Below are 22756 nucleotides of genomic sequence, written 5' to 3' on the forward strand. Positions count from 1 at the left end.
TGCAAATGGCATTATTTCATTCATTTTAATGGACAGCTCTTGTTTTAAGGTGACACTGGTGTGATTACCAAACTTTTGTTTCAAAAATCTGTTAGGAATTTATGTCCATGAGTGACAGCACTTCATTCAACCCAAAGCCTAGAAACCAATCTTATTAGTACAGAGCCATGAGCTATAAATTGCTTGGTGTCATCACGAGTGACGGGAGAGTTCTTGGCGGTGGAAAATCTAGGGAACAGCTGTGTCACGACGGCCTTGGTGCAGACGTCTGAGCACAGCTGATGGTGAAGCGCTTGGCCTCCGTTCCCCCGTGCCATATTGCTGTGCCGGGGAGCCAGAGAACCCCGGGTGCCAACCTGCCTGCCACTTCCAGAAGGATGTGCCGACTCCTGCCCACATTTCACAAGGAAGAGTCAGTCACGATCGTCACATTCAGCCAAACCTCCGAATGCCCCATCTGTCCCCCTGGCATCAATTACAGGAGCCCAGCTACTGAAACCTCCAGACGCTGAGAAAAGACTCCCTCGCCACGTGATGCTGAAGCCACGACCTGTGCCATGTGGCTGGCAGGTCAGGAAGACAGAGTTGGCACTTGTGATGTAATGATACTCAGCATTCTTATAGCTGAAAGGATTTTAATTTTATAGACGATGGAGACTCCTGTATGTGAAAAGTGAGGTGATTTATTCAAAGGACCCCAACTGAAATCCTTACATAGGTGATATTAGATCAAGGCAAGGCACTCCTGTGGTGGGCTGGCCATGATCATTGCCCTCTGGAGGGGCCCCCCCGCTTCCCATCGCTTCAAAGTTGGCCCCCACCCTTCCTGATAATACCATTCCTGTGCCTTTCTTTCTTCATATGGAATTTTTTCCCTTATGAAATCCCTCTCAGCCAAGGTTTTTTTGTTTGTTTGTTTGTTTTTAGTCAAAACAGAGAGAAAGAAGGAACAAAAGGATTTGGCCAGAGGTTGGGAGGGCAAGAATGGTGGACAAGGCCTTTCAGATCATTCTGACTGAAATCTGAGCCCTCTGATCCTTTTAAGGGCTTTGTAAAATGATTTTATCTTACCTGTGACACCTGGAGAAGAACAGCAATCAAATTGATGAGTTTCCACTTAAACAGAAAGCTGCTTATGATAGAATGACAAAAACCTGCCACATTTAGCCTGTGTGTCCTGGAAAGCATGTGTTATTTTCTAAGTCTGGCCGAGAGAGGAGTCTCCTGTGAGAGCCTGTGACCTGTAGGAGACACGATGAGTCATCGCTTGTGCTTCTGAGAAGTCAGGGATTTAGGGGTCCAGCCAACATCAAGGGCATAGAAACAAAAGCTGCATTTGAATCCTTGTGCTTAAAAGCTAATGTGCTTAGTTGCTCGGTCATGTCCGACTCTTTGCAGCCCCATGGACTGTAGCCCACCAAGTTCTTTTGTCCATGAAATTCTCCAGGCAAGAATACTGGAGTGGGTTGCCATTCCCTTCTCCAGGGGATCTTCCTGACCCAGGGATCAAACCCATATCTCGTGCATTGCGGGCAGATTCTTTACTGTCTGAATCACTAGGGAAGCTGTAAGCAGCCTTCTCACTTCTTCCTGGAAGCGCTCATAAAGCCAACGGCAGCACCAGGGCCCCTGGCTATGAAGTGCCCTCCTGCACAGCATTCATTTAGTGTGTGGAAAAAGTTCCTCCACTTCTTACACGTTCTTCTTAGGGAAAAAAGAACCTCACAGCTTGGGCCATGGTAACACCTCCAGGACTTATCAAATGACAAGCTGACAGGCTATCAGATGATGAATTCATTTGGTGTGCAGTTGCCTCCTTGTCTGATTTGGATTCCAACTTCCTAAGAAAATTATCTCGACTTGTGCGGTGCCAGGGAACCTGTTTGTTCAGACACGTCAGGCTCTCCGTCTCTGCCAGTTTTCACAAAACAGGCTGGCTCTGCCGGGTTGTGGTGTGTGTGTGGCGGGGGCGGGGGGTTGGAGGGGGCGGTACGGGCGTTTCACAGAGGTAGGAGTCACAGAAAGCTGCCTGCCAGCCTGTCCGTGGGAGAACATGCAGTTCGTCTCAGTCACACAGGAGAACAAAGCATCAGGGCGCTGTGATACTCCCATGCCAGCAGAAATGTGAGGGTGGCTCAGACCTACTGCTGCTTAGAACTAAGGTCACCAGTGTGCTGGTGGGGGCACTGGGAGGAGAGGAGGACATTGTTCTCTGGATCCAGTGCTCAGATTACTTTTGGTGCCAAGAGCTCTTATGACAGAGATACATGTGGCTCAGCCTAGGTTTTTAGATGCTCCAGGCCCAGGTTCTGAAGAGTCCAGAGATGCGGTCAGTTACCTGCGTGATGTTTAACTGTACTTTTCCTAGGTTTTCTCACGGGTTAGCATCAAATATCACCACCCTGAGAAACAATGTGAAGAATGCTATTATCGCAGTGAAAAGCCAAACTCTAGGTTTTCCACGTTTAAAAGAAAAAAGACTCGAGGAAAAATCAGTTTGAACACTGAGATAATTAGGTTTCGTTTTAGTGCCTCTGCAGGCTTATATTCTGTAGCTGCCACAGTGGTGACAACAGTTTTATCTTCCTGCTGACTTGAAGGTCACCACCAGAGTGATGCCTTCCTGACAGCACGTGTCCATGGCGTTGCCGGGCAATCTGGGTGATGTCCCATCATCCAGTTGCCTTTATAATGATCTGACCTTGAAGCGGCACTCTGGAAATCACCAGAGAGGAAACAAAAGGGCCAGTCACCGCAGTCTTCGGTGACGCAGTGCAAAGCTGAGGCCCAGATAGTATGTTTCTTCAGCATCTCGGGTTAGTGTTGCCACTCCTCTGAAACAGTCAGAAAATAGGTGTGTTACTTATCCACATACACTATTGTGAGAGCCTGTGACTCAGCCTCCATGTCAGGTTTAAAGAATACATTTACACGCTACAGATAAAACCAGCCCTGATGGCGGTATCCATATGGGGAATTCGATGCCACTGCCACCCTGGGGATAACTTAAAAGGCTAGTAAAAACGAAGATGGCTTGGCTTATCACCAGAATTCTTTCATGAAAACAAAATGCGTTTGAAAAAATGATGATCTGTCAGTGACGAGGTCTACAAAAAAGAGGGCAGGAGAAAAATGACCAAACTCCTCTACTCGAGTGTGGGACAGATAATGATGTGGAGAATATCAGGTTGCCATGGAGATGTTCTCTGGCTCGCTGGCTTCGAGGCTGCACCCCATCAGAAGCCAACACACTCTCTCTTCTAAACTCGAAATGTGAATGCATGGGGGACTCATTTCTCGTCTACCATGTACCTAAAACAACAAGGTGGAAAAGATCAAAGAGATCTACTGCAGAGCCCACACTGAAAATATTCCACATGCAATGACTGCAGCCCGGGACAGCTCAGGAGTTAATTAAATGCCTGGCAGTGAAGTGTGAACAAGAAGTGGTGTCTGAGATCGGGAAAGACATAGCTGAGCATGGATAAAAATTACCAAAAAGGCCTTTTGTTGTTGTTCAGTCACTAAGTCATGTCCAACTCTTTGTGACCCCATGAACTGCAGCATGCCAGGCTTCCCTGCCCTTCATCATCTCCCGGAGTGTGCTCACACTCATGTCCATTGAGTCGGTCATGCCATCCAACCGTCTCATCCTCTGTCGCTGCCTTCTCCTCCTGCCTTCAATCTTTCCCAGCAAAAAGGCCTTAGGGCCTGAGAATTTGAGAGACAAGCAACATCTGGCTCACTGTAAGCATTTAGTGAAGGAGCAGAGAGGGTGTTCTAGGGAGGAGGGAAGGGATGAGCAGGGCTTCTAAGACAGTGCTGAAACGTTGACCAGCCAGTGAGGACACCACTCACTGTGGTTGAGGGACTTGGTGAGTAAGTAATGCAGTGAGGAGGGTTAGGCAAGATTACTAAGGACCAGAACTGAGATTCAGTTTCAGAGGCTCCGGAGTTTGATTTTAGATCTGTGAGTAGGGAGGTGATATATAATGAAAGCCATGTTTTACAAACACTGCTGCTAAGTCACTTCAGTCGTGTCCGACTCTGTGTGACCCCACTGACGGCAGCCCACCAGGCTCCCCCGTCCCTGGGATTCTCCAGGCAAGAACACTGGAGTGGGTTGCCATTTCCTTCTCCAGTGTGTGAAAGTGAAGTCGCTCAGTCGTGTCCGACCCTTAGCAACCCCACGGACTGCAGCCTACCAGGCTCCTCCATCCATGGGATTTTCTAGGCAAGAGTACTGGAGTGGCTTGCCATTGCCTTCTCCGTTTACAAACATTGCTTAAGAGTTAAAGCTCAGGAGAGATGGGACAGGAGTGAAACTCGAGGCCAGGAGAGGTAATGAAAGCTTGGACCTGGGTGGATGTGGTCCTTGAGGAAAGAAGGGGATATTGGCAAGGAAGCCGTCATAGCATGTGGTAACAGCAGGCAGGAACTGGATGGAGGTACAGGAGCTCCTTTCCTGAACAGGTGGGCTGCAGGACCCCATCTGAACTCAGGAGTCAGACCTGGCTTCTAACTAGCGGTAGATCTGGTCTTCTGTTCTGGGGCATTCAGCAAAAAGACAAAAAACTGTTGCAGAGGATTTTTAAGATGTGAGCCTATTCTGTATAGTACTATTATGGTAGATATGTGTCATCATACAGTTTTCAGAACCCGTAGACTGTGCCACACCAAGAGTGAATCCAAATGTAAACTACAGACTTTAGGTGATAGTGACATGTTAGTTTAGGTTTTTGTTTTTAATCTGACTGTGCCGGCATGTGGGATCTTTTCGTGCAGCATGGAAACTCTTGGTTATGGCATGTGGAATCTAGTTCACCGACCAGGGATCAAACCTGAGCCCCCTGCAGTGGGAGCTTTGAGTCTTAGCCACTGGACCATCAAGGAAGTCACTCAGTTTAGGTTTATCAGTTGTAACAAATGGGCTGCTCAGTTGAGGGGTGTTAGGAGTAAGGGAGGCTGTGCACATGTAGAACCAAGTGGTTTATGGGGACTCTGTGTTTTCCACTTCATTTTGCTCTGAGCCTAAAACTGCTCAGAAAACTTGACAGTCTATTAAAAAACAAGAACAAAAATAATGTAAATTGCCAGAGTTGGCATCAAAGACCCAACAGATAGCCAGTATGTGTTCAAAGGTCAATCTGTGGACAAAGAAGAATAAACCACCATAAAAAGCAACCAAAATGTCATCCAAATGGAATAAACATAGAGGAAATAAATTGGAGAAAGAGGAGGTGGTCAAAGCTGGGCCTTTCTTTGAAGGAACCCACAGGCTTCACCTACCAGCGCAGATCCGTCAGGATGGAAGGAAGGGCTCAGGCCTGTGTGGCAGGGAAAACATGAAGGGGTCATGACCCAGAGATGGGAGTTTCATCATACACATAAGGGGGGCCCTGCAGCCACGTTCCTGTCTCCTTGTTGGGAAAGTTAAATATTCCCAGCGTGTTACCACGAGTGCTGATGATGTTTTATAGGGAAGAAGAGACAGAAAACCAAGGTCTTTCTCTTGCTTCTGTGATTTGTGACCCAAGATTAAGTATTTGCTTTGATCTTGGTTTGTCCTTTTGCTTGATTGATTAAACCATTCAATTGAGGATCACAGTTTTGGATGGTAATGTCATTGACACGATCTGTGTGATTTTTTTTTTAAGCATTTTGACCCCTTAGAATAAAAGGATGCTCTGGCTACCTAATATTGTAGTTTGGAAAAAGACCCATTAGAATCTGAAAGAAGGCAGTTCAAAATAAGTGTGTTAAATAGACCACACAGTGTATGATTAATATCACGACTAACATCTTATCTCCCATTCAGGGCGTGCTGCCTTATGTTGAGTATTCACTAATAGGTCAAGTTTATTGATTACATAAAGACCCATAATACACAAAAAGTTTATACTAATGGTACCCAAGCTATGTAGATTTTTAAAAATCCACCTGATGAAGTACTTAAAGGTGCAGTCTGATGAGTGGTTTAGTGTAACTTGGGGTCATTTCACACTCTCAGATTCGTCTCTGGATTAATTACCTTCATCTTGCAGCAGAGTCAGGTTATTGCTTTAATAATGCCCATGCCTGGGGTTAAATGTTTACCAGTCAGCTAATCAGAACTCAAGAGAATACAAGCCATGTTTGCATTGTGACAAGGTAGACATCATTTTACAATTAGCTTCATTACAACTGGAATGTAATCATTCCAGCATCACCTCTTTTCATTTCTCACTGCAAAGCTTTAAAATAATTATAGAGACACATACAACTTTAGGTACCAGTTATGCAAACAAACAACACCAATTTTAATAAGGCTAGACAAATACACACACCTATGCACATCTATGGGGGCTTCCCTGGTGGTTCAGAGGATAAAGCATCTGCCTTCAATGCAGGAGACCCGGGTTCGATCCCTGGGTTGGGAAGATCCCCTGGAGAAGGAAATGGCAACCCACTCCAGTACTCTTGCCTGGAGTATCCCATGGACAGAGGAGCCTGGCGGGCTACAGTCCGCGGGGTCACACAGAGTTGGACATGACTGAGTGACTTCACTTTCACTTCACTATGCACATCTATACAATCATTATATCTTTGCCATCTTTATATCAGAAATGGATTGTTTTATGTAAATGTCATGTGAAATAAGATTTTGCATTTTCTTAACCATGAGTTAAAAAAATCTGATTTACAAATTAGACACTGGGGATCCATGTTAAAAAATCACTGTAAACATAGCTATTTATCTACATATATTGAGCATGTTTTGAATTGCTAACTTAAGAGCAATATAATGGTGGTCTTTTACATAAAGGCAGTAGTTTGGAAATGCAGAAAAAAGAAATACTTGATTCCATCTTAAGCAGAGTCTTGAAATTGTGGTTCAAGTCTAAGCAAAGGAAAAAATATTCGCTGAAGATCTTAAACTTGCACAGTAATGATATTTTATGTCACCCTCTCCTGTAGGCCACGCAGTGCAGATTATTTTATGCAAGAAGCTAAGCGAATGAAGCATAAAGCGGATGCGATGGTAAGACCTTCTCTCTCCAGGTCTGTTCCTCCAGATTTCGTTTGTACTGCAGCTTCATCGCTGGGGCAGCATAGCCGGGGTAGTTATAAAATCTATTACAGGCATGGCTGGGTCTGTTAAATGCAGAAGTGTTTATATAATCCAGTGCTCATGGCCCAATAAATTATGACCTCAACTAATAATGTCTGACTCGGAGGAAGCCCTGGATAAACAAATATTTCAGTGTAGTCCTAAAGTTTGAATGAGAACCAGAGGCCCATTCAGTGGGTGGTAGTTTTTTTGTGTTTTTTTTTCCCTTAAAAAAAAAAGTTTGCATTTTTCTCCCTTGTTAGCCTGGCCAATCCTTGGCTTGGTCCCAGGATCAAATCCCTTTTCATAAAGACTTTTGTCCTTCATGTGTACCTGCCAAAATAAATACTTCCTCTGAAACTGGACAGCCGAGAAACTATTGCACACACATAAGACCGTAAGGTTACTATGATTTGATGTTTTCAAAGAATAAGTTTTCTTATTTGGGGAAGCTTAACTCCTTCAGGCAAGAGATAGAAAACTTCTGATTTTTTTCTGTAAGAGATCATATAGTTGTTCCATCTGAAAATCTCATCCTAAAGGACCCCTTCTTCCCTGGTCATTTCAGTTCTGCTCCCCTCCAGCGTTCATAACTGAAATCAGGGCACTAGAGATGAGTAAGGCACCTCAAATGACATTCAGTTCAGTTCAATCACTCAGTCATGTCCGACTCTTTGCAACCCAATGGATTGCAGCACGCCAGGCCTCCCTGTCCATCACCAACTCCTGGAGTTTACTTAAACTCATGTCCATCAAGTCGGTGATGCCATCCAACCATCTCATCCTCTGGCGTCCCCTTCTCCTCCTGCCTTCAATCTTTCCCAGCATCAGGGTCTTTTCCAGTGAGTCAGTTCTTTGCATCAGGTGGCCAGGGTATTGGAGTTTCAGCTTCAACATCAGTCCTTCCAATGAACGCTCAGGACTGATCTCCTTTAGGATGGACTGGCTGGATCTCCTTGCAGTCCAGGGGACTCCCAAATGACCTTCAGAGTACTGTTCTTCCAGGGTTGCAGATGCATAAACTATAACCTCACCCTTCCCAATGCTACTGCGGCTGCCCACCCAGCGTTTATTAGTGTGAAGCTCACTGCCTGGGTCCGCTGGTTTACAAGGGAAACAATCACAGAGAATCAGAAAATACAGAAGGGAAGTAGGAGGCAGAGTCCTTATCCTCACAGTCCCACAGTCTGATGGAGCACGGGTCCCCAACCCCTGTGCCACAGACCACTGCTGGTCTGTGATTTGTTAAGAGCCAGACTGCATAGCAGGAGGTGAGTGGTAGGCCAGCAGAGTTTCATCTGTATTTCAGCTGCTCCCCATCGCTCACTTTACTGCCCAAGCTCTGCCTCCTGTCAGATCAGCAGCAACATTCTGTTCTCTTAGAAGTGTGAACCTACTGTGAACTGCAAGTTCGAGGGATCTAGGCTGTGCACTCCTTAAGAGAATCATCCCAAAACCACCCCCCAACTCCAGTCTGGAAAAATTGCCTTCCACAAAACTGGTCCCTGGTGCCAAAAAGTTTGGGGACCTCTGTGATGGAGAGGTCTGGTTGCCAGTAGAAGCCAATGCATGGTCACGTTGAATTTTAAAGCAGGAAGTTTCCTGCCTGAATCATCCAAGGTTTAGCAGGATTCTTCATTCCATGTCACCTCGCCCAGCCTGGCCTCTCCCAGTGACACTGTGCTACAACCACACTGGCCCCCTGCCGCCTCTCAGCACACCTGACTTGTGCCAGCCAGTGGGCTGTGCCCTGCAGAGGGCACACTCACGGTATCTTCCATACACCTCTCACTGTCGTGCATACTCACACCTTCAATGTCCTCCCCAAATTCCACCAGATCGTACTTTCCCTTTCTGGGTCACCTTCTGGGTCCCTTCAGGTCTCCTCCTGGAGGCCACCCAGCCTCCCTGTAGCCCTGTCACTTGCTCCCTCCTGCCCTCCCTTTGGCATTGGACTCCTTTGCGTTTCACTAGTTAATCATGGACTCCCTTGCACTTTGAGCTATCTCATAAGTGCACATTTTTTTTTCTCTCTAAATACATGTTCCTAGAAGGAGCTTTTGTGTGTCAAGTGCAAAACACACAGAATCGGGTACTTCAGGAAATACTTGTTGAAAGAAATGACTTCCTTAATCTAAAAGCACTGCCAAGAAATACTCCTCTTAGGTTTAAAGCTGTTTAAATTTTTGATTTGCTAACACAGGAGAGTTTTACCTTACATTTCCGTTTCCTAAGGTGTCATGAATAATGAGAGGGTTTTTTTTTTTTAGAGGCAAGACTTAGATCAGTAGTTAAGAGTCTCAGTAATTCTGTTTTGTTTGATGAATGAATGTTTGAAAACCTGGGAGATTATCCAGTCCCAATTTAGAATGTGCTATCCATCAAGAGTAAGAATGTGTGGAACCATGAGTCTGATGTGTACATTTAGATTTATGAGAACCTAAGAATGTAAAGCTGACATAGGGAAAGATTAACATAAGTTTAGACGGTCTACAGTCCCCCACAAGGGCTTCCCCTGTGGCCCAGACGATAAAGAACCCACCTGCAATACCAGAGACACAGATCCAACTCCTGGTTCAGGAAGATCCCCTGGAGAAGGGATTTTCTACCCACTCCGGTATCCTTGCCTGGAGAATCCCCTGGACAGAGGAGCTGCTGGACTGTAGTCCATGGGGTCACAAAAGAGTTGGACAGGACTTAGCAACTAAACAACAGCAACAAATCCTCTCAAATCAGTTCTATTCATGTTCAACATTGTATCCAAGCTGATGTCATTCCTTGAGCTTTACCTCCTCTCCCTTTCTTTCCTCACCCTCAGGGCGAGGTCCTATTCATGAAACAACTGAAAAATACATAACTACACGAAGGCATGGAGATGTATTGGATTGGCCAAAAAGTTTGCTTTGGGTGGTTGTTGTTGTTGTTTTGTTTTGTAAGATGTTACAGAAAAACCCAAGTGCACTTTTTGGCCATCCTAATAGATGTCACAAACAGTGTAACAGATAATAAGCAAGGCCTTAAATTGTCCAAGCGGGAGTACACCATAAAAATGTGAAAACTCTTACATAGAGTCAGGCCCATCGGCTTACACATATATTAATATTTAGCACAGCAAGGACCAAGGAGTGAAGTTGATTTGACCATTAGGAGTTAAGAAAGAGGACAACAGAAATTAAAGCAGCTGTGAAGTTCTGTGCAATTCTGATTGTGATATGGATTTGGCATAACTCTGTTTAACCATTCACTCACTTGCCCTAAACCAGCAGAATCTGTGAAAATAACTAGAGAAGGAATCACCCTATTTCTACCTTTTCTGGGTTCCATTCACAAGAGTTTGGAACTTCAAAGTCGAGTTTCTCAAATAAAGTATATAGATTTTGTGACAACGCTGTTTGAAAAACTTTTCTTAAGGAAGATACTGTGTTCACTCTCTTGATCAGGTGGAAAAGTTTGGAAAGGCTCTGAACTATGCAGAAGCAGCCTTGTCATTCATTGAGTGTGGAAATGCCATGGAACAGGGCCCCATGGAGTCCAAATCTCCTTACACCATGTATTCAGAGACAGTTGAGCTCATCAGGTAAGCACTGCATTTTCTTGCAAGAGGGTTGGGGCAGGGAGGTGGAGGGAAGAATATGTAAGTACCGTGAACACAGAAAAGATCACACTGTCTGGGTCAAAACAGTGAGCAGGGCTGCCATCGCAGCACCAAGCGGGTGATTGGAGGGTATTTGAAATGGTGTCACAGTGCCTTCGGGTTCAGTGCACCGGGCTTACTGTGAGGTGATACGGTATGTGAGAATGACAATGTCACAAGGCTTCCTGACAGCTTCTGTAATGACAAGGGGTACATACCAAGACAGCACTGGGCCTGAGCATGAGGAAACAGGTCTTGCCTTTACAGCAGTGGACAAATATGAGAAGGATAAATTCTACCTTGAACCATACCCTGGAAGAGGGTATTCAGGAAAGAAAGAGAAGAATTCATCACGAAACAATCATGCAGTCTAAATCTGTGGGTGTGGCTGCCCTCAAGTATCTTTATGAAGTTGGTTAAACCTGAAATGTGGGCTTCCCTGGTGGCTCAACAGTAAAGAATCTGCCTGCAATGCAGGAAACGCAGTTTCAATCCCTGGGTCGAGAAGGACTTCTGGAGAAGGCAACAGCACCCCAGTCCAGGATTCTTGCCTAGAGAATCCCACAGACAGAGGAGCCTGGTGGGCTCCCGTCCATGGGGTTGCAAAGAGTTGGACACGATGGAATGATCAACACTTTCACTTTCAAACCTGAAATGTACAATGTAGAACTATCTGTGCTATAAACGTATTACTTTAAATAAATATCCTAATTATTCTTGGGGGACAAAAAAAAGATCACACTGTCTGCTACCAAGAGCCAGTGTTCATCCCCCAAATAAGATGGATGATATTGCGATGTGTTTTGGCATCGCCTGCCTCCTTTAATCTCTGTGTGAGTCAGGGTTGGGAGGGCGGCTCCTCCAACCCCACTGGCAGGAAGGAAGCTTTGTCTGAGGGAGATATGAGTTGCCGACTTCGCCTGCTGGAAGTGGCAGAATTTGAACTCTTTTCACCTCTGTGCTGCAGTTTTATTATTATTATCTGACTCAATATTATTTAGATTTGTATAATCTAAATTCTAACTCCAATCAATAAATGATTCGGGAGTATTTAATAACAGGAAAGAAGGTGCAAGGGGATTTTAGGAAAGGAAACCCATCCTATGATGCTCTGTCTGAAAAGGTACTGGCCTTGTTCTGGTCTAAGATTTGGACCTGAGCACCATCCCCCAGCCTGAGTTAGGACCACAGTGCGAACAGACGCAGGCTTTGTGACAGGGGCACAGCAGGACCATGGGCGGGAGACGCCTACCTTCCACGATGGCTGCATGGAAAGGCACATCCTTCATGTCGCTAATGAACCATTAAGGGAATTTCATCCATTAATCGTTCTGAGAGAGCCTTTGTCATGTTTTATGTCTTTAGCTGGTTCAGCTGCTTGGAATAACATCTAATATGCATTATCTCCAATTATATGAAATAACCCTTCCCAAAATTAACCTTAAGAGATTTTTCTAATTCTGGGATTCTAGGCCATCTGAGAGTAGCTGTGTTTTGCCATGCCTCACTATTCCAGATGGAAAATTTCTTATTTACTTGTGGCTGGGCTGGGTATTCGTCACTGGTCACGGGCTTTCTCTTATTGTGGAAAGCAGGGCCTGCTCTTCGTTACAGGGTGTTGGGCCTCTCATCACAGTGGCTTCTCTTATCTCAGAGCACGGGCTAGTTGCTCTGCTACATGTGGGCTCCTCCCAGACCAGGGCTGGAACCCATGTCCCCTGTATTGGCAAGCGGATTCTTAACCACTGGACCTCCAGGGAAGTCCTGGAAGATTTCTAATCATCCTAAATTTAATCTTCTTGGTATGCATTGACCCAAGTCAACGGTATTTTCCATCACTCTCCTTTGGGATTCAGGAAAGGATAACAGCCTTTGAAATTGTCATCCCAACATCAAGAACACATCATCTGCAAAACACACTTTTCAAGAATGTTTCGGAAGTCAACACTGTCCAGCCCTTTTTCTTATTAAAATATTTCTACTACACCAATGCATTGGTGATTCCTTCATACTGTCTTCTTATTTGGTGCAGTGTTTTGGACTGTGAAGAAAAGAAATTGCCATAGTAAAAAAAAAAAAAAAGCTTAAAATTACTTTAAGAGATCTTGTTGCTGTTATTCAGTTACTAGGTTTTGTCTGACTGTTTGCAACCCCATGGACTGCAGCATGCCAGGCTTCCTGTCCTTCACCAGCTCCAGGAGTTTGCTTAAACTCACATCCATGGAGATCTTAGTTTCTCGTGTTTCATCCTCTGAATAAGGCACAGACGTGGATACCCACAGGCAGGCCGGGAAGAAAGTGGGAGGAAGTAGACAGGCACGATGCTGTAAGGTATCCTAGAATGCAGGTGCCTTGAGCACAGGGGTTTGGGGGATTGTCTGATCTGTTCATCAGTGTGTTCATAGCCCCTGGAGAAGTTCCTAGAACATAGTATGTAGTCAGTCAATATTACAGATCAGCGGGTCACAGGGCCTGTGGTGACCTGGAGTGTACATGGTCTGCTTAAGGCAGTCACACTTTAAGAACAAACAAACAAACCCAAACAGCAGTGGTTGCCTGACTCCATCAGATACAACTGGAGGTGCTGACATGCACACCCGCTCTGCACCAGGGATGGGACTTTGCATGGGTGGAAAATACAGTCCATTTTTTAGATGATTGAGTAGAGTCCCTTAAGCTACTCTGAAAACTAAAATAAGAGCTCTTCTTATCTGAATTAGAAGATTACATTAATTTACTGCTTGAAACTGCATGTTGCCCGCCAGGTTTGAGACTCCCTTCCCCCACTGAGAGACTCTGGGGAGCCAGAAGCACTGTTGCGGGGAGTGGTCCTGCCACAGATGCCCGGCTGAGGGTGTGAGAGAATTCCTCTCTCCACCAAGGAGAAAGTGCCTAGGAGACACTGGCAAATGGGACCCTGCCTCCTCAAGTCAAAAATTGCACCATGTAGACTTCCTTGGAGGTCCAGTGGTTAAGACTCCACGCTTTCATTTCAGAGGGGCATGGGTTCAATCCCTTTTCAGGAAACTAAGATCCCACATGCCAAAATTTTAGGGGGAAATTGTAGCACAAAGGCTCTGAAAATTAAACTGTAATTGGAATCACAGCCCACAGAAACAGGCCAGGACTTGCCTGCTAAACCTAAACAGGATGACTTCCTGTTAAAAGAAAGTATTTAAACAGGACCCAGGGTCTGCTAACATAATAGCCAGAATGTCTAACATACAGTAGACGTTCACTCATCATGCCAAGAACAAGAAAATCACAGTCAAGATGAGAAAAGACAACTGGTTGACACCAGTAACCAGGATGAAGCAGATGTTAGAATTATCTGACAAGGATTTTAAAGCAACTATCACAAAATTGCTTCAACAAACAATTACAAATTCTCTTGAAACAAAAAAATTGAAGTCTCAACAAAGAAAAAGAAGTTATTTTGGAAAAGAACCAAATGGAAATTATGGAGCTGAGAAATGTAGCTGAAATATAAAGCTCCCTGGAGGGAGGGGCACAGTAGCAGAGAAGCGATGACAGAGGATAGAATCAAGGAGCTTGAGAACAAGAAATAGAATCTACCCCCAACCTGAGCAACCAAGAAAACAGGCTGAAGAGGTCGTGGAGAGCTTCAAGCACAATGACGGTAGAGCCTCCAGGTCGTCTTTGGGGTCCCCGAGGGAGAGAATGGAACTGAAAGATATGTTAAGGAAGTAATGGCTAGGGCTTCCATGGTGGCTCAGTGGTGAAGAATCCCCCTGCCAGTGCAGGAAACATGGCTTCAATCCCTGGTCCAGGAAGATCCCACATGCTTCAGAGAAACTGAGCCCAGGAGCCACAACTGCTGAAGCCCAAATGCTCTAGAGCCCATGCACCACAGCAGGAGAAGCCACAGCAACGAGAAGCCCTCACACTACAACTGGAGAGGAGCCCCCGCTCACCACAGCGAGAGAAAAGCTCACGCAGCAGAAGTGACCCAGCACAGCCAAAAATCGGTAAATAAATCCTATTTTTTAAAAGAAGTAATGACTGAAACTTGCCAAATTTGGCAAAAGACATAACCCTACAGGTTCAGGAAGCAGAGAAAACTCCAAACAGCCTAAAGCCAAAGCAATGCATGTTAATGCACCATCAAAACTACATTTCTGCAAACTGAAAACAAACAGAAAGTTCTGAAAGCAACGAGAGAGGAATGACACATTACCCATAGTGGACACCAATTCAGGTAACAGCAGGCATGCAGTCTGACACCATGGAAGCTGGAAGTGGCATGCCATTTTTCCAGTGCTGAAAGAAGAAAGCCTATCGAACTGTACACTTAGATTCAGTGAGACCTCGTTCTTCAGGAATAAAGAGAAAATTAAAATATTCTCAGACTAAGGAAAATGAAAAGTTTGTTTCTAACAGACCTACTTTTAAAGGTTGGCTAAAGGAAGTTTCTCAAACAGAAAGGAAGCAGCAAAAGAAGGAATCGTGGACCAATAGGAGGAAAGGAAAAGCAACATAAGCGAAGAACTGTGGGCACGTACAATAAACCACCCTCCTCATGAGTTATATAAACCAGAGTGCTCAGTGGCTGAAACAAAAAATCCACCACCATCTGATGATCAGTGCACACTGTTAGTCGCTCAGTCACATCCACTCTTTGCGACCCCGTGGACTGTAACCCGCCAGGATCCTCTGTCCTTGGATTTCCTAGGCAAAAATGCTGGAATGGGTTGCCATTCCCTTCTCCAGGGGATCTTCCTGACCCAGGGATCAAACCCGGCAGGTCTCCCACATTGTAGGCAGATTCTTTACCACCTGAGCTACCAAGGAAGCCCATCTGATGCTCAAGGCAACGTTATTTAAAGGCATAAACATGGAATAAGGTTTCCACTCTTCATGCAAAGTAGAAAATGTTGATACCAATAAACTGTGAGAAATAACTATGAAAACTAAACAAAGGGGATACACTCAAAAAGGGAGGGAGGTTCGAAAGGGAGGGAAATAAGTATGCCCATGATTCATGCTGATGTATGGCAGAAACCAACACAATACTGTAAAGCGATTATCCTCCAACTAAAAGTAAACAGATTTTTACACACTCACCCTCTGCGATGGCCCACACTCTGTCTGTGGAGTGTGCTTTTCTCTGAATCTGAATAAACCCATTTCTTACCTATCAAAAACTGAATAAATAAAATGTTTAAAAGCACTGCAGATCTACATGTGTTGGAGACAGTGTAATAACAGTATCATTTCTTGAGCAACTTGCAACAAGCCAGCCCACTATGCTCAGAGCTTTACAGATACTGTTTCACTTAATCTCTACAGCAATGCTATGCGATGAGCAGTAATTTACTCATCTCACTTTATAAATAAGGGAAAGGAGGCTCAAAGATGTTAATTTGGGTAAACACCCATGACTAATAAGTGACTGACCTGGAATTTGAATCCAGGACTCCCTGACCGTTCCACAGCCTGCCTCGGGTCTCTCCAAGGATCTGCAAGTAACCTGGTGTATTACTGGAGAAAGGAATGACCATGGACTGCTGGTTCAGAGAAATAAGTGAGGCTGAGTAAAGTTCATAAAATCTACTAGTCCTGCATCCAGGACAGTTATGCTGCTGTCAAAATAAGAGTTTTGTAACAATTATAAAAAAATAAAGTAAACCCATGTATTCATCTGAGGACAAAGAGTGAACATTTTTCTGGAGATTGGTCCGAAAGGGTTGAACTTTACCAGCATCTTCTCAGCCACTCAGCCACAGATCAGAATTTGTAAAAATGGACGCATCACCATATACATGGGTAGTGCTTGAATGGATAACAGGCTTGACCATCTGTAGAATTTGGACTTGTATTGTTAAAAAGCAGAAAGTAGCTAGATGGTCATCAAAGTAATTTTGTTCTAGTCGTGACAATAATGTCATGGTTAGGGGAAATGGGGCAACCTCAGTTGGCTTTCAAGAAAGAACTGTCAGGGCTTCCCAGGTGGCTCAGTGGTAAAGAACATGCCTGCCAATGCAGGAGTCATGGCTTCAAACCCTGGGTCAGGAGGATCCCCTGGAGAAGGAAATAGCAACCCACTGCAGCATTCTTGCCCAGGAAGTCACATGGACAGAGGAGCCTGGCAGGCTGTAGTCCATAGGGTCACAAAGAGTCGGATGTAGCTTAGTGACTAAATAACAATAAAATCAGCCAGCACCGTGAAGAACTAAGAGAACTACCATCCTAGAAGATGTTCGATGGTTAGTATGAAAGCTTTATTTCTTTGTTTTCTTTCCTTTTTCTTCTTTTTAAGGTATGCCATGAGACTAAAAACCCACTCAGGCCCCAATGCCACACCAGAGGATAAACAGCTGGCTGCATTATGGTAAGTGCACCATATCGGCTTAAAATAGCCTCCCCAGCCTGGTACGGCTGCGCTGATGAACCTGGTAACCTGGTGCCAAAATGCATGATGTGTTCACTGTGCTTCTAACACACCAAACTGAAGGCATATCTCAAGGTGACCATGGAGAGCCTGCACCCTGCTACCCTACGCACGAGGTGAATTCGTGACTAAACATGAGCATGTCCGTGACACGAGCGCTCGTTTTCCTGTGTGTGTGTGTGTGTTAAAATCAGGTAAGTTTGTGTTTTAACCATTTGAATGTGAATTGTGCCCAATGTGATCTCTCATATTTAACATTTTGGATGCAATCAGAATGATTCATCTGTCTCTCTACGTGTGGGATGAGTAGGGCTGAGTGAAGACGGTGTGTTCAGGTTCTCAACACATTAAACTGAGGAGCCGTTCCTTCCACTTTGATAATCAAAGACTTTATAAATGTTAATCAACATGTAACAGGTTTTTTCTATAACAGAAATGATAATGATTATATGATTATAATAACAATAATTTTCCCCGTGACATTTCCTCAGGACACCTCTCTGTTAGCTCCTGCCATGACAGGGAACCAAAATGTCTCTGATAGTTCGTACTCCACCCTAGAACCTGATTTGCAAGTCGTAGAACTGAATCTCAAAATAGTAATAATAATAATAGTGACAGACACAAAAGAGAGGGTCTCTGATAGTTTTGCATCACCACTCCATGCAGAGTTTGATGTGCTATTACTCAGGGATATATTAATACAACACAGGGAATGAATGCAGCCAGTATTTTGTAATAACTGCAAATAGAAAGTAACCTGTAAAAATTGTATTAAAATAAAAATAATTTTTTTAATTTAAATAAAAAATAAAATTTGAGAGCATTAAGTTATATTTTCTAGGTTGGTATTCTACTATGTCAATACCATATCTGAGTTAGCAAATAATTATGAGTTAGAAGCACCAAGAAGTAGTTGATATGGCTCAGGAAATGCTTTCTATGGTCTTTTTGAACTTTAACTTTCATGTTAGGATTAATAAATTAACTCTGATTAGTTCATATTACATAAGAGGGATTACTGGTATGTCGATAGCAAATATATAAACTATAAAATAAAATAATAACTACTCCCAGCATAGTCTTTAATTATTTATAAAACACATTCATATCTGTTACTTTATTTGAACTAATTATAGTCCAGTAAAGTAGCTTTTTTAATTTTTTATTTTATATGAGAGTGTAGCCGATTAACAGTGATGTGATGGTTTCAGGTTGACAGTAAAGGGACTCAACCATACATACACATGTATCCACTCTCCCTCAGTAAAGAAGCTTAAAAGGGAAGGTGACAAAAACAGATAGAAGGGCTGTGCTTTCAACAAACCCATGGCCAGAAGTTCAAGATGTCCGAGGAAGATCAGGATAAGGTAGTTCTGGAGAAGGAAATGGCAACCCACTCCAGTGTTCTTGCCTGGAGAATCCCAGGGAAGGGGGAGCCTGGTGGGCTTCCGTCTATGGGGTCACACAGAGTCGGACACGACTGAAGTGACTTAGCAGCAGCAGCAGCCCTGAAGTTCATCCAGAAAGCAGAGAGCGCGCTGTGCCAGAGCTTCTCGCTCCTCTCGTGGAGAGAGACTGCCCTCTAGTGGTGGAAGAATGAAATGGCCAGCTGCTTAGTCCCAACGAAGAAGCAATAAAGCTATTCATTTGTACTTACATTCTTTATTTATATATACATACATTGTTTATTGATTCATATTTATACTTATATTGTTTATGTATATATGTTCTTTATACATATTTACTTATATGAAGGGATGTTTTTAATGGAGTAACTTTGAAATTTTGAATCATATCGAACAAATAGGAAGGTCAGATATCTACAGACATATATTCATGTATAGAAATATTTAATATATATATAATCATGCTATGAATATTGAGTGCATTGGAACAACAAGATTGTTGGCATAGGGGCCACTCATTTGTCTCTTCCTGCCGCAGTTACCGATGCCTGGCTCTCCTGTACTGGAGGATGTTTCGACTCAAAAGGGATCACGCTGTAAAGTATTCAAAAGCACTTATCGACTACTTCAAGGTACTGTCTGGCTAATAGGCAGAATGTTGTACCCAGTTGTCTCCCTTTCAAGGACATGTTCAATGTAGAATCCACTGATTTGGGGCTAATACAGGAGACGTCTACTATCTCCACTAACCCCATTTACTACCTACTCATGGCATTCAGGGCTCAGAGAATACCTTTGAGAACCCATCTAATTTATCCCCCTGCCCGTGTCCAGGTATTTTTATAGCCCCTAGAGAAAGAAGATCCTGTTACCCACCCCGGTGTCCTAGGAGATCCATCTTTATAGCTAACGTAAATTCCTCGTGTTCACTCAGAGCTTCTTCCTCTTAGAAGTAGCTCCTTAGAAGTAACTCCTCTTTGCTGTCTCCTGTCACTAATTTAATCTTTAAGAAAGGTGTTATTTTAAATGATAAGAAATGGCTTAGTAGAACCCAGAGGCACTAGAATAGCACTGTGGACATAAAATGATAGAACTGGAAACTGTGCTTCTTTATGGAATGAAATAATTTTCATTGGGAGAGTGAAGAAAGGGGAGGGGAGACAAAAAAAAAACCTCTGATGTTCTGTTGTGACGTGGACCTGACATCATAATTTGAGACTTCTGGCCTCTTCGCTGTCCATTTGACTACAGAAACAAGAAATTATACCATCTCTGCCTCCACCAACTCTTTATCAGATACACAACCATCATTTTGTATTTATTTTTGGCTGCACTGGGTCCTCGTTACTGAGTGGACTTTTCCCTGGCTGCAGCGAGTGGGGGCTGCTCTTCCTGGAGGGGCTTCTCGTTGCGGTGGCTTCTCTTGTTGCAGAGCACAGGGTCTAGGCGCCGAGGTGTCAGTAGTTGCAGCAAGCAGGCTCAGTAGTTGTGGCTCATGGACGCTAGCACTCAGGCTCAGAAATTGCGGTGCACAGGCTTTTAGTTGCTCCACGCCCGGACCAGGAATCTTCCCAGACCATGTCCCCCCCTGCACTGGCAGGCGAATTCTTATCCCCTGAACCACCAGGGAAGTCTCCACAGTCATCATTTTAGATCTTTAATCCCTAACCTCTACTTCTTGGAGATGATTTCTGATGACCCAGCTGTGTTGGATGGCCCATGGGCCATGTCCATCCAGTAGCCTGGCCATGCATGTAGAGTATCCAGGTGCTAAGCCAAAAAGGTAACTGTCTTAGTCCATTGACAGTCATGGGTTATAATGACAAGTACAGACACTAAGAGTCTCCCTTTACTTTGGGTGCCTAAGTTTAAGTTGTTTTAAAAAATTTAGAATCTAAGAGCTATGTGGGGCTCCAGAATCACTGCAGATGGTGACTGCAGCCGTGAAATTAAAAGACACTTGCTCCTTGGAAGAAAAGTTATCACCAACCTAGACAGCATATTAAAAAGAAGAGACATTACTTTGCCAACAAAGGTCCATCTAGTCAAAGCTATGGTTTTCTTAGAAGTCATATATGGGTGTGAGAGTTGGACTATAAAGAAAGCTGGGCACCGACAAATTGATGCTTTTGAACTGTGGTGTAGGAGTAGACGCTTTAGAGTCCCTTGGACTGCAAGGAGATCCAACCAGTCCATCCTAAAGGAAATCAGTCCTGAATATTCATTGGAAGGACTGATGCTGAAGCTGAAACTCCAATACTTTGGTCACCTGATGTGATGAACTGACTCACTGGAAAAGACCCTGATGCTGGGAAAGATTGAGGGCAGGAGGAGAAGGGGATGACAAAGGATGAGATGGTTGGATGGCATCGTTGACTCAATGGATATGAGTTTGAGCAGGCTCAAAGTTGGTGATGGACAGGGAAGCCTGGTGTGCTGCAGTCCATGGGGTTGCAAAGAGTTGGACACAACTGAGTGACTGAACTGAACTGACTGAAGAGCTATCACTTAACAGTTGTTATAGTAAAGCAAAGCACTGAAATAAAGAGGGAATCCGAACTCTAAGCCACAGAACTTTTAAGAGATCCAAGTTCTTAATGTATGTGGATTGTCCATGAAACTGTACAGAATCAACAAAGATCATAACTTAAAAATCAGAACTCCCCCTCCAGAAGTTCCTGGTAGATACCCTAAATCAAAGGCTATTTCAATACTACTTAAAGTTCAGAGATTATGGAAACTTTAGGAAACAATGATTATTGTTAGTTGCTTAGTCATGTCTGACTCTACGATGCCATAGACAGTAGCCCTCCAGGCTCCTCTGTCCGTGGAATTTTCCAGGCAAGAATACTGCAGTGGGAAGCCATTCCCTTCTCCAGGGGATCGTCCCAACCCAGGGATTGAACCCAGGTCTCCATTATTGCAGGCAGATTCTTTACCATCTGAGCTACCAGGAAACAATGATAATTGGTTCATAAAAAATAAGCTTCATCAGTACAACTGGCTCTGAAAAACAGGACTTTGCCCCCACCCGTGTTTTTTACAGTCACAGGACCTCAGTTGTAGTGAAAGAGGCCTGAAGGCAATGTAGCACAATTCCCATGTGTAGGGCCATTTCTTACCATTTTGATAACACCTCCACTAAAAACTAAAAATCAGTCACCACTTCATAAAATTCTTTTTAACCAAAAGAAACATTTTGTCTCTGAGGAACCAAGCTGAGGCTATTATATTTTCTTATTTCTGGAAGGGAACATTGACATCCATATTATAAAGACCATTTTTTTCTTAACAGTCTCACAGACTTGTGTCCAAGAAAGCGTCGTTGGACTCTCAGGGAGGACATCTCCCTGTACATTTAGAAACTTCCCTTGCCATGGGCAAAATGTCTTTTAAATGCCTGATGCAAACAACTGGCTCAGGCAACAAATCCTAAATCAGAATATTTAAATAGATCAGAATTTTTGAATTCATTCTCTGTTAAGGAAGTACATTTAATCTATTCTTTTAGAAATGTTCAAGAGCAACTTCCTTTAAGAGAAATACTTTAAAGCTTTGTAAGTTAAAACAGTAACAGTTGATGGTCTCATATATTTTCAGGCCTTAAAATGTATGTCAACAGTTCTGCAAATATGCCCTACATTTAAATATAAGATGTTCTCAGTGTATGTGTGGGAGGGGGGATGCCTGTCGACCTACTATCCTGAAGAGAGGAAGCCAATAGCCTAGTAATTATAACTTCCCAGATCCAGTTTCTGTGAACCTGCATTTTATCTACAGTGTCTGCCATTACTTCTCTCAGGGGTCACCTAAGAACATGTTATTGTGGGCTCTTTAAACTCAAGCAGATGGTACTCACTGTCAGCATTTTTGTTTTCTTGCAGAATTCGTCTAAAGCTGCCCAAGCCCCGTCTCCATGGGGGGCCAGTGGAAAGTAAGTTCATTTTTGCTAAGTGGAGGTGATCAGTGAGATGTTGCATGAATCTGAGCAAGGGCTTCCTGGGGGCCTCAGTGGCAAATAACCCGCCTGCCAATGCAGGAGATGCAAGAGACGGGTTGGAGCCCTGGGCCAGGAAGACCCCATGGAGGAGGAGATGGCAACCCAATCCAGTATCCTTGCCTGGAAAATCCCATGGACAGAGGATCCTGGTGGGCTACAGTCCATGGGGTCGCAAAGAGTTGGACACAACTGAGCCCTCCCACCCCAAACA

At 44.0% G+C, this 22756-nt stretch overlaps 1 protein-coding gene across 8 annotated transcripts in view; it reads left to right on the top strand.

Annotated features, from left to right (window-relative positions):
- The window catches only part of AFF3 (ALF transcription elongation factor 3), a 643034-nt gene that overhangs the window by 609846 nt on the left and 10432 nt on the right, over positions 1-22756 (top strand). For all 8 annotated transcript variants that reach the window (XM_088841644.1, XM_088841640.1, XM_088841642.1 and 5 more), the window contains 5 exons: positions 6958-7021; positions 10531-10667; positions 17005-17076; positions 19084-19177; positions 22430-22479. In XM_088841644.1, the coding sequence (XP_088697770.1) occupies positions 6958-7021; positions 10531-10667; positions 17005-17076; positions 19084-19177; positions 22430-22479 (417 nt within the window). The remainder of the gene's footprint in view (positions 1-6957; positions 7022-10530; positions 10668-17004; positions 17077-19083; positions 19178-22429; positions 22480-22756) is intronic.

This window comes from Moschus berezovskii, chromosome 11 (genome assembly GCF_049115385.1).
Source record: "Moschus berezovskii isolate FMDL1 chromosome 11, NW_MosBer_1.0, whole genome shotgun sequence".
In the NCBI taxonomy this organism is placed as follows: Eukaryota; Metazoa; Chordata; class Mammalia; order Artiodactyla; family Moschidae; genus Moschus; species Moschus berezovskii.